The 15,095-nt window shown below is 38.9% G+C and overlaps 2 protein-coding genes across 3 annotated transcripts; both read left to right on the forward strand.

Moving 5' to 3' along the window:
• The first annotated feature begins 518 nt into the window (after window positions 1–518).
• Window positions 519–7,455, forward strand: ifi35 (interferon-induced protein 35). Of its 2 annotated transcripts, none has more exons than XM_058652672.1 (10): window positions 519–588; window positions 2,046–2,074; window positions 2,429–2,509; window positions 3,274–3,432; window positions 4,352–4,468; window positions 4,539–4,683; window positions 4,850–4,959; window positions 5,154–5,337; window positions 6,218–6,327; window positions 6,424–7,455. In XM_058652672.1, exons 1-10 carry the CDS (start codon window positions 570–572, stop codon window positions 6,631–6,633), a joined length of 1,164 nt encoding a protein of 387 aa, XP_058508655.1. In that variant the 5' UTR covers window positions 519–569; the 3' UTR covers window positions 6,634–7,455. The 2 variants fall into 2 exon arrangements, with proteins under 2 accessions (XP_058508655.1, XP_058508656.1); XM_058652673.1 differs by lacking the exon at window positions 519–588 and adding an exon at window positions 696–1,223.
• Window positions 7,456–8,413: 958 nt separating this feature from the next.
• hsd17b14 (hydroxysteroid (17-beta) dehydrogenase 14) lies at window positions 8,414–14,735 on the forward strand. The gene is made up of 9 exons (XM_058652971.1): window positions 8,414–8,636; window positions 8,731–8,769; window positions 9,413–9,510; window positions 10,339–10,405; window positions 10,935–11,026; window positions 12,529–12,633; window positions 12,730–12,797; window positions 13,111–13,207; window positions 14,344–14,735. Exons 1-9 carry the CDS (start codon window positions 8,555–8,557, stop codon window positions 14,488–14,490), a joined length of 795 nt encoding a protein of 264 aa, XP_058508954.1. The 5' UTR covers window positions 8,414–8,554; the 3' UTR covers window positions 14,491–14,735.
• The last annotated feature ends 360 nt before the right edge of the window (window positions 14,736–15,095 follow it).

Below are 15,095 nucleotides of genomic sequence, written 5' to 3' on the forward strand. Positions count from 1 at the left end.
CATTAATGAAATTAAAGTCTGTTAAATGATGAACGAGTGGATTACACTGTATAAAATGTAATATCGTTCATTTATTGACTCCTCTTCACATAAATGTCATGGTCGTTGGCATGTGTTAATATTTCTGCTCAACTGGATTAAAATGGAGGCTGTGCTCTTTGTTTACCCGTTGCCATGGTGAATCATAGTATCAGAGCTCCATTGATGATGACTTTTTTCATTCCCAACGCACGCTTAACTCAAAGTGAACATACTCAGAGTTGATTGAACTAATGCTGATCAGCTGTTCTGAAACCCAAAACTCAGAGTTTGACAGCTCAGAGTTAAGGTTTTAACTCAGAGTTTGTTGAACCTGCTCTCTGAAACAGGCCTCTGGTAAAATAACATGTGAAATAAACAAAACGAAAAAAAACGATGTAATGTTTAAATGTTATTTTCTCGGTGTTGATTTGAAAGTTGAACCTGGATGAATTAAAGTGGCAGCAGCGCCCTCTGTAGGTCACCGGTGACCATTGCGTGGTGGTCACGTGTTTGCGTTTCTTTCAGGGAAAAAGAAAGTGAAAGAAGGAATGAGTTCAGAAATCAAGGGTGAGTTTACATCGAGCTTAAAGACAACGATAAATTACTCTAAAACTTATATTTAATTTCTCAGTCAAAGTTTACGCACGTGTTTCTGTAGTTTTATTTTTAGTTATACACCTGTTTATGAACGTGTTAGCTTAGATCTTGTATTTAGTGTAGTTAAATCACTTATTACGTTTAAATTATTGTTTGTTTGAATTGAATTTAATGTTTAATTATTGCTCTCTTGTGCTTTGTCGTCTACTCTCTTATTTGCTAACTGAACCTGAGGTCTCACTTTTAAAACAGATTTTAATCTTAATGTGACTTCTTAGTTTCGTTTTTAAACAAAAGTATTAACAATAAGTCTTTAAAGTTGTAAATGTGGACATTTTGACTTTCAGTTTTAGGGCTGAACAATTAAAAGATACAACTAATACATTTCAGCATTAACTGTGTCATTTTTGGTTGTTCTAATGTGTTAGATTAGAAGCTAGACTAGTTCATGTTTTCATTTGTGACTCATTTCAAATTCCTCCCAGTGGGGGAGACCAGGGACAGTTATAACGGGGACTGTGCGCATGCGCACCCACTGGCTCTGCTAAAGATAGAGCCACACTGAAACTTCCTCGTGGTGTTTTCTACAAAAGCTTGTTTTTTAGGTAAAAAAAAACAAGTATTATTAGAATCACTGTTTTGTAAGCTTAAAATAGAAATGGCTAACACGTGTCAAAGTCGCAGTCAAGCTTGTTCACATGAGATGAAAACATGGTTGGTGATACTGGGTGATACGTTTCATTTATATTTTAAAAACTAATAATAATAACGCTTAGTGTTTATTGATTGTTTTTTACTTGCCATGAAAGACGCCATCATATAAAATTTATTATAATCATTTTCTTGCATTATAATTTGACGGCTTCACTTCTTGTTTGTCATGTATATGAGAAAAAGGTAAACATTACTTAAAAACATGAAATGAATAGTCACAATAACATGACTGATAAATAACATTTTACATTTTGACTATTTGATTGATTCATTATGTATATTTTACACGTTACAACCGTCCATGACATGTGTTACAACCGTCCCTATACACAGTGGAGAGACTGTATTAAAATCAATTTTGCAACCTGTACATATTTCCTAAAACCACATGACTACATTATTTCAACAGTTGACAGATTGAAGTTTATTCCAGTTGGTTATTCCAGTGTAAATGGTTTTTGATGTATTGCTGAAAATTGCAAAAAGTGTTACAACTGTCCCTGGTCTCCCGTAAATATTGAAAATTGCAATATGGGTAAAAAAAAATGTTGATCCTGTTTGACCTTGTTCTTTTTTGTTTTGTCAAATGTTTCTTACTTTTTTCTTACTCTGTGAGTTGTGGGAAGTTGTGATTTTTGTAAAATATAGAAAAGGTGTACATCTCTGATGACGGACTGCCCGTTAAATCTTGAATAATCTGTGAATTATTTCAGATAATATTTTGACGATGGCGTCGGACGAGGTGAGATGTGATTTTTTTTTTTCTAATAATCTAGTAGGATTACGACTTCATTCTCTTAATATTACAACTGTTTTCCTCATAATCTTACAATTTTTTTCCCATAACATTAGGACTTTTTTCTTTCATAATATTACGACTTTTTTCTCATAAAATTATGACTTTATTTTCAAAAGATGAATTTCTTTCTCTTCAGTTTGTCAATAACACTATTATGTCTTATGTAATAATGTTGTTATTTTTATGTTTTCAGTTTGATTTCTTTTATGTCTTGGTAGAAAATTGTATTTCTGTGAGTGTGTGATTGTTTTAAAATATCACTTTATTTTCTCCTGTGTGTTTTGCTGCTGTTGTCAGGATTTCTCTCTGCCGGAGGTGAAAACTCTGTCGTGTGAAGAGACTTTAGATGGAATCCAGACTTTAATCGCCAACAACAAGGTGCTGACGCTCACAGTGATCAAGGATCAAATCTTTACTTTGTGCTGGATAAGAATGGAAAAAAAGACACTTTTTGGCATAAATGTGTAAAAAGTACAACCATACATTTGTATTTATGGAGAAAAGGTGTATTTAATAGAAAGATCCTAATTTCTTTTACTAAAGTTTTATTTCTTTTTAATTGCCAAAGAACATAAACTACAGTGACTTAACATTGAGCTGACAGATTTTTATTTATTTATTTAAACATATAAAAACATCAATGCACAGACCACTATCACATCTAAATACATCTAAAACCGATCATTGCCCCATCTTTCAATGTTATTGCGGAGCTTCTATCGCCCCCTTATGGACATCTGAGTAAATATCTTAATGACCTGTGGGGCCAATGAGCGTCTAGTCTGGTCAAGAGGGGCCGGGTCTAGACAAGAAAAAACATGTGCAATATGAGCTTAAAGTTATCACACAATTTTACACCATGTTTTTGCAATAACATATTAATGATGTGATATTTGACGTGTTTTGTGTTAATATTGATGGAGCATGCGTTTTCAACAATGGCCAATCATGTTTGTTTGAAGCCAAAATCATGATTGTGATTAAAATACCATGCTGACGTCGTCCTGAAGTTTGACGTTAGCTGTAGAATCCATCCCTGAAACTTTTTATTCTTCCAAAGATCAAGAAAAACTAGGACATCGTCAATTATTCATGAAACTGTTGGAGTCTTGACGGACAGAACTGGTCTTCTGTGTTGTCAGGCGAAGTACAAGCAGCTGATTGAGGAGCAGAAGGAGCTGACTGACCTCAGGAAGGATCATCAGGAGATGACGCAGAAGCTTCAGCACCGATCCGACAAACTGGCCAAGACTCTGGAGAATGAGCAGCGTCTCTACGTGGACGAGCTCACCAAGGAAGTGGTTTGTACTTTTTTCCCCTTCTTTCGTTAAATCTAAAGCTCCAGTGTGAATCCTTTATCGGCCCCTGTTGATTTCAGAGTATTCTCTAAAAGTGTCTGTGGTGTCCTCTGATGTTGTTTCTGCCGTTCTTTGTTAAGTTATGTATCTTATATCTCTCTTTTGGCCTATTTTTACGTCATCGCCAACAGGATTTGGCGTGCGTGCTTCTCATTAACGTAACTACTCGACCATTTGTGATATTTACAAAATTCAAAAACTATGGACTAGCGATCTGTCCAGGGTGTGAACCCCGCCTTTCACCCTTACATGGAGGATAAAGCGGTAGAAGATGGATTGATAGATACCGGAAAGCAGAGAAATAGAGCTTTGCGCCCATAGACTGTACTTGTCATTACGGTAGAACCTCAGGAACCTCGGGGGCTGCCTTCTTGCACAACCATGCTTTTGGCTACGGCAACCCAAATGGACAAACCAGTCAAGAGTGTGGTTGTCATGTTTGGAAACCTGAAACCTTACCGCATAAATAAATAACAGCAACATCGTATCTGGTATGCGAAGGTGGCCAAGGTAAGACTGGAGGACTCCGGGGTTTGTTGCAGTCTGCCGTCTCACCACTAGATGGCACTCATTCTTACATGCTGGTCCTGTAAATAGAGCCGCGTGGTGGAGGAAACAGCAGCAGCTGTGATTGAACATGCAGAATCAAATTCACAAGAAGCCAAAATTGTGGTCGTGATTAAAATACGATCGTAACATTCCTGCAAAGAATTCACTCTTTTCTTTTTAGCCGTGTCAAATAGGATTGGTTTAGTCAAGATTATGATACAATATATTATTTACCAGCTGTATTTAAGTTAATTCCCATGGAACGTTTCCCCACTTTTTGAATATTCTTGGATTTTTGCGACCTTATTTGCAGGTGAGGGTGAATTCACTGAAGCAGGAGGAGGAGCAGATCATTGAGGAGATCCAGAGAGTGGAAGCGGCCTTGCTGGAGGAGACGGCCAAAAATCACCACCTGAGAGAGCAGGCCGATGTATGTTAATGTTCCCAGCATGCACCAGTCCTGTCACGTGATCTGTTAAATGTAAGGATGTGATTTTCAGGTGTTCAGCAGCCTGCCAGAGAAGACAGTCGCCTTCACCGGGGAGACGACAAGTGCGACCAACGCACCGACGTTTGAAACGAAATCGCGTATCGTTTACCCGATGGACGGGGGGACGGCGCTGATCACGTTCGAGGAGGAAGTCGGTGAGTTTGTGTCCAGAGTGGGGGTCGCACCAATCTGACGTAGGTCTCAAAAAATCAGGATTTAGTATAAGGTACTTTATAGGACACTTGTGAAAGGTGGTACAACCAACCCTGGGGAACATCACATGAGAACCCTGTTGAGAAATTAAGTGTCTTCTGTCATTAGTGGCCAAGAAGATCCTGACCATGAAGCAGCATCAGGTGAATCTGACGGAAGAGACTTTCATCACATTGGAGGCCGAGGCCGTCACACTGATTCTGCCCAAACTGGTGGAGGTAAAATCAATGAACCAGGACTCAAACTCATTTAGATTTAAAATGTCTTGTGTCAGAGTGAGTCGCCCCCTGGTGGCCAACTGCTTCTTCTGTCCTATGTCCTAGGCTTCACTTTTCAAACCTGAAGACTTTGTCCATTTTCACCTTAAAAAAAAAAAATGTCCCAGTCTGACGTGTCCGTGTCTGTCCTGCAGATCGAGTCTGAAGTTTGTTCCAGACGCATCTTAATCTCCAACCTTCCCAAAATGGACAGGGAGACAATGCTGGACAAGCTGAACATCCACTTCCACAGGCGTAGAGACGGCGGCGGGGAGGTGGAGTCCTGTGAGTTCCTGGCCGACTCTGGGACGGTCGTCCTCACATTCACGGATAAAGACAGTGGGTGGACTTTTGACTTTGACGATGTTTGTAAGGACATGTTTTTGACAGCCAAGCTATTTTTTTAAAGATTAGGAAAATATATGAGTTTATGTGTATTTATAACTATTAACAGGGTTCGTACGGATGCTTGGAAATCCTCGGAATGCATCAAATAATTGGAATTTATCTTTTTTCTTCCAAAAGGATCGCATTTTTGACGTACTAAACGTTGGCGAAAAACGGACGAAAATCAGAACTGGTGAAAATGTATATAAAATAAAGCTGCGAGGGCCGGCACAATGGCTTTGAATTTTGGATAAAGGGCTTAAAAAGTACTGGAATACTGACTGAATTTCTTTCAGAAAGTAGTTTATTGGATGAATAATTCAATTATTAAAATTAGGAAAATATCAGAAGTAAATCCTGGGCCTGGACTTCGCTCTGTGTGTGGACAAGGACTATTATAAAAACAAGGATTCTGGTTGTTTATAGAAAAATTCCATCTATTTTTAAAGTGATAGAAACGATTAAATAACCGTTTCTGCGTATGAATATCTTCATATAAATGTTCCGCAGCTGAAATGTGCTGGAAAAGCATTAAAAAAACAACCTTGAAAGTGCTTGAATTTGACCTTAGAAACCATGTATAAGTGTTTTTTTCGGGGCTGACTTCACTCCCAGTTCCAACTTCCAACTAGCTTCGTAAATATAAATGGAATGTGACAGTGTCGCTGTGGATTCCCAAAGACTGGTTCTGGGCCCACAGATGGGTCACTGGAGATTTTTTTGCGGGTCCCCAAGCAAATTTGCAGAAATGTTACGTGAAATGTTTTAGTTCGGATTTATGTGTTTATGTTTTAAATAAAAAACTTAAAATTATGTTTTTTTAAATCGTCAGTTGCCAAAGGTTTGACCGACACCGAGTTCCACAGTGTGCAGCTGCAGAAGAAGAAGAAGCACAAAGTGAGAGTGACGCCTTTCCTCAACGGAACAGTTACAAAGTTAGAGGTAAACAAAGACTTAAAGTTACTTAAAGTGTCACACAAGCCTCACTTTCATCAAAGTTCCTCCTCTGTCACGTAAAGTCTCTGTCTTGTGTTCCAGACCAGGATGAAGGTGTGTCCTCGTACAGTGCTGCTGACCGGGATCCCCGCGATCATGGAGCAGGATACTCTGCAGGACCTGCTGGAGATCCACTTCCAGAAGAGCTTGAGCGGCGGAGGAGAGATCGAGGCCTGCCTCTACAACCCGACGGGTCAGCAAATCTCGGCGCTGTTCGAGAGCGTTGTGTCCAAAGTGGAGAAGAAGCAGTAGAGCGGACTCCTGCTGCTGCTGCTGCTGCTGCTGCTGCTGCTGCTGCTCGTCCAGACCGGAAGCATCCGAGCGTCTGGTTTTTCCTCCTGAAATGAAGTCACGTTCATCATAGACCTTATTTTCAGACGAGACAAGAAAGTTGACACTTGCCTTTTCACCTAAGTGCCATCCTTCCTGTCAGTGGTTATGGACTGTGGAATTTCTAATGTCATTAGGTCCTTGAAATCCTTGAAAAATGTCTGTCCTGGTTTATGTCACCATGTTCCACCAATAATAACACAACACAAATCAACAACTGTCCTATGTCTACCAGGGTTCTCATTGGTCCTTGAAAAAATGTCTCCCCTGGTTTACTTGTGTTGTCCTAAAGTCCAAGAAAATTTCCAAGAATTGATCCCATGGTGACCAATAATGATACAAAACAAATATTTCCCACTCTCATTTATTCATTCGTTCATTCATTCAGTCATCCACACTGAGCGAAAATCATAAAAAGATTTGTGAAGGAAACAAACATCGCACAAAAGTGAAAAACAGGAAGTCGGGCGCTGAGTTTTTTTTCTACGTTCAAAAATAAGGTCTTTTCCTCTGCTGCTCATGATTTCATGATGATTTATCATGAAATCATCTGGTGAAGAGGGCGTTTCTTGTGTTTCCTGTTCAAATCAGTGGTGATAACAGATTTACTTTACTTTGCCGTTACAGTTATCGTGCACATTTTCTCTCTCTCTATTTCAACAAATATTTTCTCATAACTTTATAGGATTAAAAATGTAACAGTTAATCTTCTCAGTAAAATAAATAAAGGAATTACAAATTCAATTAATGTGATGAGATTCTGTTTACAAAAAATAAAGATTAACGAATTAAATAATTAAAATGTTGACATTTATGTTTGATGAATGTTTGTTTAAAAAAACAAACTCTAGAACAAATCTAATTTATTCTCTTAATATTATGTTTCTGTCACTCATAATATCTAATCTAGTGTTAAACTATTTAATCTGGTCTAATAAAATCTAATATAATCTAATCCGATCTAGTCTGAATCTAGTTTAATCCAATCTATTTTTGTCTAGTCTAATATAATCTATTGAAATCTAATCTGGTCAAGTCTAATCTAATTTGGTGCAATTTAATGTAATTAAAATTAATTTCATTAATTGCATGTAATTTACATTGCATCTAATTTTATCTAGAGCAGTCTTATCTAATTGAATAATCTAATATCATGTAGTCTAATCTAATGTTACAGTGTTGTAATCTAATCTCAGTCTAGTCTAATGTAAACAGTCATATTCAAAATAATGTTGCGTTGTATTGAAATAATCGGACATAAACATGTGTTGTTGATCTTAATCCTCTCTGTCGATGACATCACCACTTCACTGTACACGGAGGTTTGGACTCATCTCTATCCTTTGACACACACACACACACACATCAACTCCCAGCTCCGGCCGTCGCTCCCTGATTCCGTCGCTGAGACCCTCATCCTTCCTCACATCACGCCTGGACTAGTGCCATGCCGTCCTGTTTGGGGTCCCCAGTAAAACCCGGGATAAGATCCAACACGTCCAGAACTCTGCTGCTATGTGCACCGTAAACCCGGAACCTGCGGGCTGCTGACCCTCGGTCTGCTCTCCGCTCCCCGCACCTGCAGGCACAACAGGGCTTTCAGTGTCGCTGCTCCATTGGTCAATAATCTGGTGACGGTAATCTACAGGTGTTCACAGGTGAGTTCATGTCCCGTCACTTCACAATCTCGGACACCAGGTGGCGACATGAACGTGTTAAACAGTGACAGACGGAAGAAGAAGTGAGTGAAATGAACTCATGACTGAAGCTTGACTTTCTGCTGCAGCCTGTGTTTTTTTCCGCGTTAATCTCGACATTAAACCTTTTTTCTGACGCAGTAAAAATGTCGTTGAGGTTCGAAAACAAAGTCGCGATAGTGAGCGGAGGATCTAAAGGCGTGGGCCGAGGAATCGTCTCAGTGTTTGGTGAGAAACGACACTTTTAACATGAATCTCATCCGTTTGTGTGTGTGCGTTTCATCTGCTCACTTTAATCCACAACTATTCCCTGTGTTTTCAGTCAAAAACGGCGCTAAAGTGGTGTTTTGTGCCAGAGGAAGTGAGTGATTATGATTATATTCATGTTTTTGTTAAAATGTGTCAATAAATAGATGGATAAATAAATCCATTGTTATTGAAAATGTACACAAAGTATTTAAAAACAAAGGTTTATGATTAATTAATTAGTTTTAAACTTAAATTCTGACTATTATTATTATTATTATTAGGATTGTATCAGTGGTCTAAAATAATCTAGTCTAGTCCAACCTATTTTAGTTAAGTGTAATATAATCTATTCTAGTTTAATCCAATCTAATTGAATCTAGTTCAGTGTAATTTCAATTATTTATTTTAGTGAAATATAATTTAGTTTTATGAAATCTAATCTAGTCTAATGTAATAACGTCCTTTCTAATGTAGTCGAGTCTAATCTAATCTAACATAACCTAGTCTAATCTCAAGTGTATTGATGAATGAATATGAATAGAAGTAAATCTTTGACACAATTATGAATGTATAATTAATTTAATCCTTTATCTGCTGTTTTTTTCCTTTTTATTTTCTTATGTATTTATTTTAATCTGGATTTTTATCAGCACTCCTTCGTTTGTGACGTTTGTTACAAAGTTAATGTACAAGTTATAAAGTTATAAAGATTCATGGACTGATAGAGTGCTTTGTTGTTGATTGATTGGTTGTAGGTGCAGCAGGTGAGGCTCTGGAGGCGGAGCTAAACAAAGCAGGACCGGGGTCGTGCAAATTCATATCATGTGACATTTCCAAACAGGACGACATCAAGGTATAATCCGTGAAAACCGTGAAAACTTCCGTGACGAACAAGCAACAGACGCCTGTTCACATGACCTGTGACTCATACTGTGATACACTGTGTTTTATTATCTTTTATCTTAGTTTTTTTTTTATAGTTTAATGTGAGGCCTACTTGCAATGCCATTATGGCCCACTAGGGGGCGACACAAACCTCCACAGTGCCAATAAATTCCCCTATCTTTTATTTTAAAAACTTTACGACAGAGTATTCGGGCCATATTGAGAAAAAAATTTTTTTACAGACTTCGAGAATAAAGTTGTAAATTTACGACTCAATGTGGCCCTAATACTCCTTCTAAATTTCTTCTTTGAGCCAAAAAAAAAGATTTCACCACAACAAAAAAACACAGTTTTGCTGCTTGAAATTTAAATTCAAAAATATTAAATCTAAACTAAAGTAAAACCGTTAATGTTTTGTGTCTGAAAGGAGAATAAATGTGAATTTCTTCACATCATTAACATAAAACAAACGTGCAATTTTTAAATAAAACAAGCAAATATTAGAAAGTACATGTTCTGTTCATATGTTATTGATTCATAGTTGAAGCTTTTTAATTGAATTTTTTTTCACTCTATGATCAGATCTTGTTTATCAGATTAAATAATAACCGTCATAACTTGACATTTACTTTTATTTAACAGTAAATTCAGCTCAAATTTAAAAAGAACGACTGCGATAGCGTCACCTTTAACCTTGGTTTGGTCTGTGTTTGTTTAGACTGGATTAGTTTCAGGTTTTTCAGGTCTCTCTGTGTGTTTTGGTGACGTTTGTCTTTTGTGTGTTTTCTCTCTGCAGAGACTGATTGACTTCACTGTGGACCAGTACGGACACATCGACTGTCTCGTCAACAACGCAGGCTGGCGTGAGTCTCACTCACGTTATTGTCTCTTAAAACTGCTCTCAGTGAAAAACATTTAAAGTAATATTTGTAGTTTTTGGGGGGTCATTATGAGGTATAGAAAACATGGCTGCCACCAAGGACACAAGTTTGTAAACCGCTCACTCTCCCACACCAAAGTCCACAGAGAAAATCAGTGATTTAAGCTCGCGGGGACACAGGAGCTGCTGGTCTACTGCTGCCTCGTGTGGTCACTTTGTGTCACTGAGGTCAATCTGAACTAAGGATTTCAAACACATGTGAACTGACTGATGGAGGCAGCAGTGGATCAACAACTCCTGTGTCCCCGTGATGTCCCCATGATGTCCCCGTGATGTCAAATTGTTGATTTTCTGCATGGACTTTGGTGTGGGATTGGATTGAGCTGTTTACAAAGTAACACAATTATCTAGTTCAGCACTTTTTCTCAGCAAAACCACAGAGTAGGACACGAGGTGTTGGTGTTGCATCATTTCTGAATTCTGCTTGTGTTTGAATCTGTTTTTTCCTTCAGATCCACCTCATAAAGCCACCGATGACACGACAGCAGACGAGTTCAGAGACCTGCTCAATCTGAACCTCATCAGCTACTTCTTGGCTTCTAAAGTAATGTTTACAAATCCTTTGTGTGTGTTTTCTTGTATTTGTTGCCTCTTTAGGACTTTGTTTTTCTGTCATAAACCCTGACCTTGTAGTCTTCATGGAGACTAAAAACCTGGTCCTAATGAGGCAGAACCTCATTTGCTGAGGAACTGGTGAAGTTTGAATTGTTAGGTTAACGTTAGCGTTTGTCATGAAAGTAGAATTAAGATATCCAGGATATCTAAGAAAGCGAGTCCAGGCTTAGTCTGCTGCACAAACGTCAAACCAGGATGAGGAGGCGGGGCTTAGTGAAACCAGGTGTGACTTGTCCTGGTAAAAGTGTGCGTTCACGTCTCTTTGAAGTAGACCCTGAGGTCGATCACAGATTTACTGACGCACAAATGGACAAGACGTTTGTCACCAAGTGAAAAACGGCTTATGATGGAAACTTCTGAAGAGATGAAACCCTTGAACACTGAACTGTGGAAAAAATACATACTTAGAGAGCTTATTTTAACAAAATAACGGTTTTATGCTCTTTTGTACTGTAAACTGAGGTTGGATACATCAGGATTTCATGTCAAAAAGCAGAAGTATCCAACAAATAAGACTTAAAAAAAGGAAAAAAATAAGCTCCTCGCTCACCACTGCTGTACTGACGTCATCATATTTGCCATTCAAAACGTTTCCTCACCTCACAGTTTAATTTAAAATAAACCTGGTCGGGACCAGGCTAACCTCAAAGAATAAATCGCCATGGTAACTCATGCAACTGATTTGAGGCTAAGTTTAGCCAGGATAAGCAACATAGCCTGGCTTAATCTCTTATCCTAGTTTCGTTCAACAGGCCCCAGGTTAAGTCTGTTCCTTTTTAAGGTTGAGACTTGTTTTTAGGGTTTAAATGTTGTTTTAATTGTTTAAAGTTTGGTTTAAATTAAAACACTAAAAAAACAAACAAAAAAAAAAAAGTTAAATTGGTAAAATCCCATGTTAATTAGAATCAAAAGAAAAGAACATTTTATTGTAAAATGTTTTTGTTTTAATATTTAATGTGTGTGATACCTGGAACACACCTGGGAATCAGAATCAGAATACTTTTATTATCAAGGAGGAAATAGTTTAGTTACAGTTGCTCCATGTCTTCTAAATAGAGCACAAAAGTAAAAAAAAAAAAATGTAATTAAGAGCACCAAAAAGCACACATTTTTTAATTTAATTTAAATATCACAAAAAACGTGTTTAAAACAAGAATGGGGAAAATATACAATGTGTACAGGACAGGAATTATCAATGTGATAATTAATAAATGAACGGGATGTGTCTAAAGATGGGAGTGGATGAGTAAGTGTCGTTAAAAATAACAAAACATGTATAAAATATATGAATATAAAGAAATAAAATATCACAATGATAGTGTTAGGAGTCTCTGTGTAGGATCTTTGATTTCACAGGAGGTCTCTCTCCCTCCATCCCTCTCTCCCTCCATCCCTCTCTCTCTCTCTCTCTCTCTCTCTCTCTCTCCACAGTACGCGTTGCCGTATTTGCGTCAGCGTCGTGGAAACATCATAAACGTGTCCAGTCTGGTCGCGACCATCGGGCAGAAGGACGCGGTGCCGTACGTTGCCACCAAGGTGAGTTCATCACCCGGGGCAACGACGACGACAACAACAGTAACTGCTGCTGCTGCTGCTGCTGCTGCTGATGTCATGTGATGTTTTCTCCACAAGGGGGCGATCATCTCCATGACAAAGGCCATGGCTGTGGACGAGAGTCGCTACAATGTCAGAGTGAACTGGTGAGAAACTGTTTCCTTTTCACAGGAAAATAAATTTATATATTATTATGTCATTATTTAAAACATAATAAAGTAAAAGTTGTTTTAAGAAAATCTTTGTAAAAAATTTACTTTAATGTAATTTAACTTTTACCGTTAAATTCTTCTATGTTTGTCATGTTTGTTCCTCAGTAAATCACTCGTAACCATAGTAACGTAAAATTCCATGTCGAGTGTTGTTATCGCCTGGTTTTGCTAACAAAGGCTAACCCCGCCCCCGGGATAGCGTCTGTCGCGGTGAAACTCGGAGGTGACGTCACTCTTTGTGTCGCAGCTTCTCTCCAGGTAACGTGATGACGCCACTGTGGGAGGAGCTAGCGGGACAGACGCCAGACGCCGCCGCCGCCATTGACATGGGTGAAAAGTGTCAGGTGAGTTTTCATTGGTTCTGTTCAGACTTGGTTCACATTGAAGTTTGTTTACTCTGTCATGTTGGCAGGAAAATCCTCTGCCACAAGGATCAGGACCAGCATTCAGAGTTCACTGTGAACTTTAAATCCACAGAGATCAAGCAATAATTTATCTGTTCTGTATGCTGTGTTTCCAAAAAAACCTGATTCCCACCCGTGTTTCAGTGTCGTTGGTTCGGTGTCGTTGGTTCAGTGTCGTTGGTTCAGTGTCGTTGGTTCAGTGTCGTTGGTTCAGGGCGGGGCAGAGAGCTCACAGCTCCCGCAGCTCAGAGACATTAACACAACAACGTCCTGCAGTGAAGACTTTTGTTTACGTCTCACTTTCACTATTCATGGATTCGGACGACCGGGACAGTGTTAAAGCTCCAGTGTGTGAGATTGACTGTAGGTCACTACAACCATCTTAATGTATGGATTTTTGTTCATCGTTGTTACAGAATGAACCTTTATATTTATCCATGTTTTAACTGACAAACTAAAAACCTTCCAATCCAGCTGAGCCGATACTAAATACTGCACATCAGGTATATACTATCTGATATATAGACATATATATCTATATGTCTATATGTCTATATATCAGATAGTATACCTGATGTGCATACAGATATATACTGCACTGTGTCATCACTGAAGAGTCATGAGCACGATGTCCGACACAAGAATCAAAGCCAACAATGTCCAACTGTAGATCGGTTAAAAAGACTTGAAAATCCTGAAAACATGCGTCAATCTCCAACATTTAGCAAAGGAAATGTCTAAAATGTCAACATTTAACAGAGAGTCTGGTGTATTCTGAGACAGCACTGCTGAAAGCCAGCGATCACGACCATGTTCAGTGGTATTTCAGTTCAGTTTCCACCCACAGTCCAAACACATGCAGATTTGGGGATTAGGTAAATTGGACTGATTGTTTGTCCCTCTGATGGACTGGTGTCCAGGGTGTGACCCACCTATCGCCCTATGTCAGCTGAGATTGGCACGACCCGGGAAGTCACTTTGTGCTCACTCTTTCACACCAAAGTCCATAGAGAAAAGCAGTGATTTTAGCTTTAGACACAATAATAATAAATAGTTTTGTTTTTCTTCTCAAACAGCTGATGGGTCGAATGGGGACAGAGGAAGAGTGTGGACTGGCCGTCCTGTTTCTCGCTGCCGACGCTACTTTCTGCACTGGGATTGACCTGCTCTTCACCGGAGGAGCTGAGCTCAACTACGGCATCAAGACTCAGATTCTGTCCTGACCTGGTCCGGATCCTGTCCTGACGCAGCCCTGATCCATCTCTGACCTGGTCCAGACCCTCTGCAGCTCCTCATGGTTGTTAGTTGAGCTGGTTAATCGAGATTAATCTACGATATTACACACGTTTGACCTAATGTTTCCTAAAGCTAGATCCCAAAGATCAGTGTGTGAGACTCTGTTTACGCTTAATGCTGTAATACGTAACCTTTATATACATTTCTGTCAAATGCATTCACACACAATGTTGATTAACATCGACTCCACACGACTCTCTCTCTCTCTGTGTTTCTCGATCTAGCAGTGTTTTGGATCACCCCGCAGCTGCACACAGGAAGTGACTTAACTGCAAACGTGTCGGAGTTGAGTGAAAACACAAAGAAATAAGTTAAATAATAAGAAGCGAATTCTACTGCTCAAAAGCTCTTCCTATCCCCGCCCTTGCTCTGCTGCTGTATACACACAAACACTCCCTCAGTCGAAGAACGTTCACAAAGACCAGAGGCAGAGTAATATTAATGAGTTACACACTGCAGCATGATATTTACGTCACTAAACAATATTATCACGATATTTACGTCATAAAATGACATCACGATATTTAAGTCA

This window comes from Solea solea, chromosome 16, assembly GCF_958295425.1.
Source record: "Solea solea chromosome 16, fSolSol10.1, whole genome shotgun sequence".
Taxonomy (NCBI): domain Eukaryota; kingdom Metazoa; phylum Chordata; class Actinopteri; order Pleuronectiformes; family Soleidae; genus Solea; species Solea solea.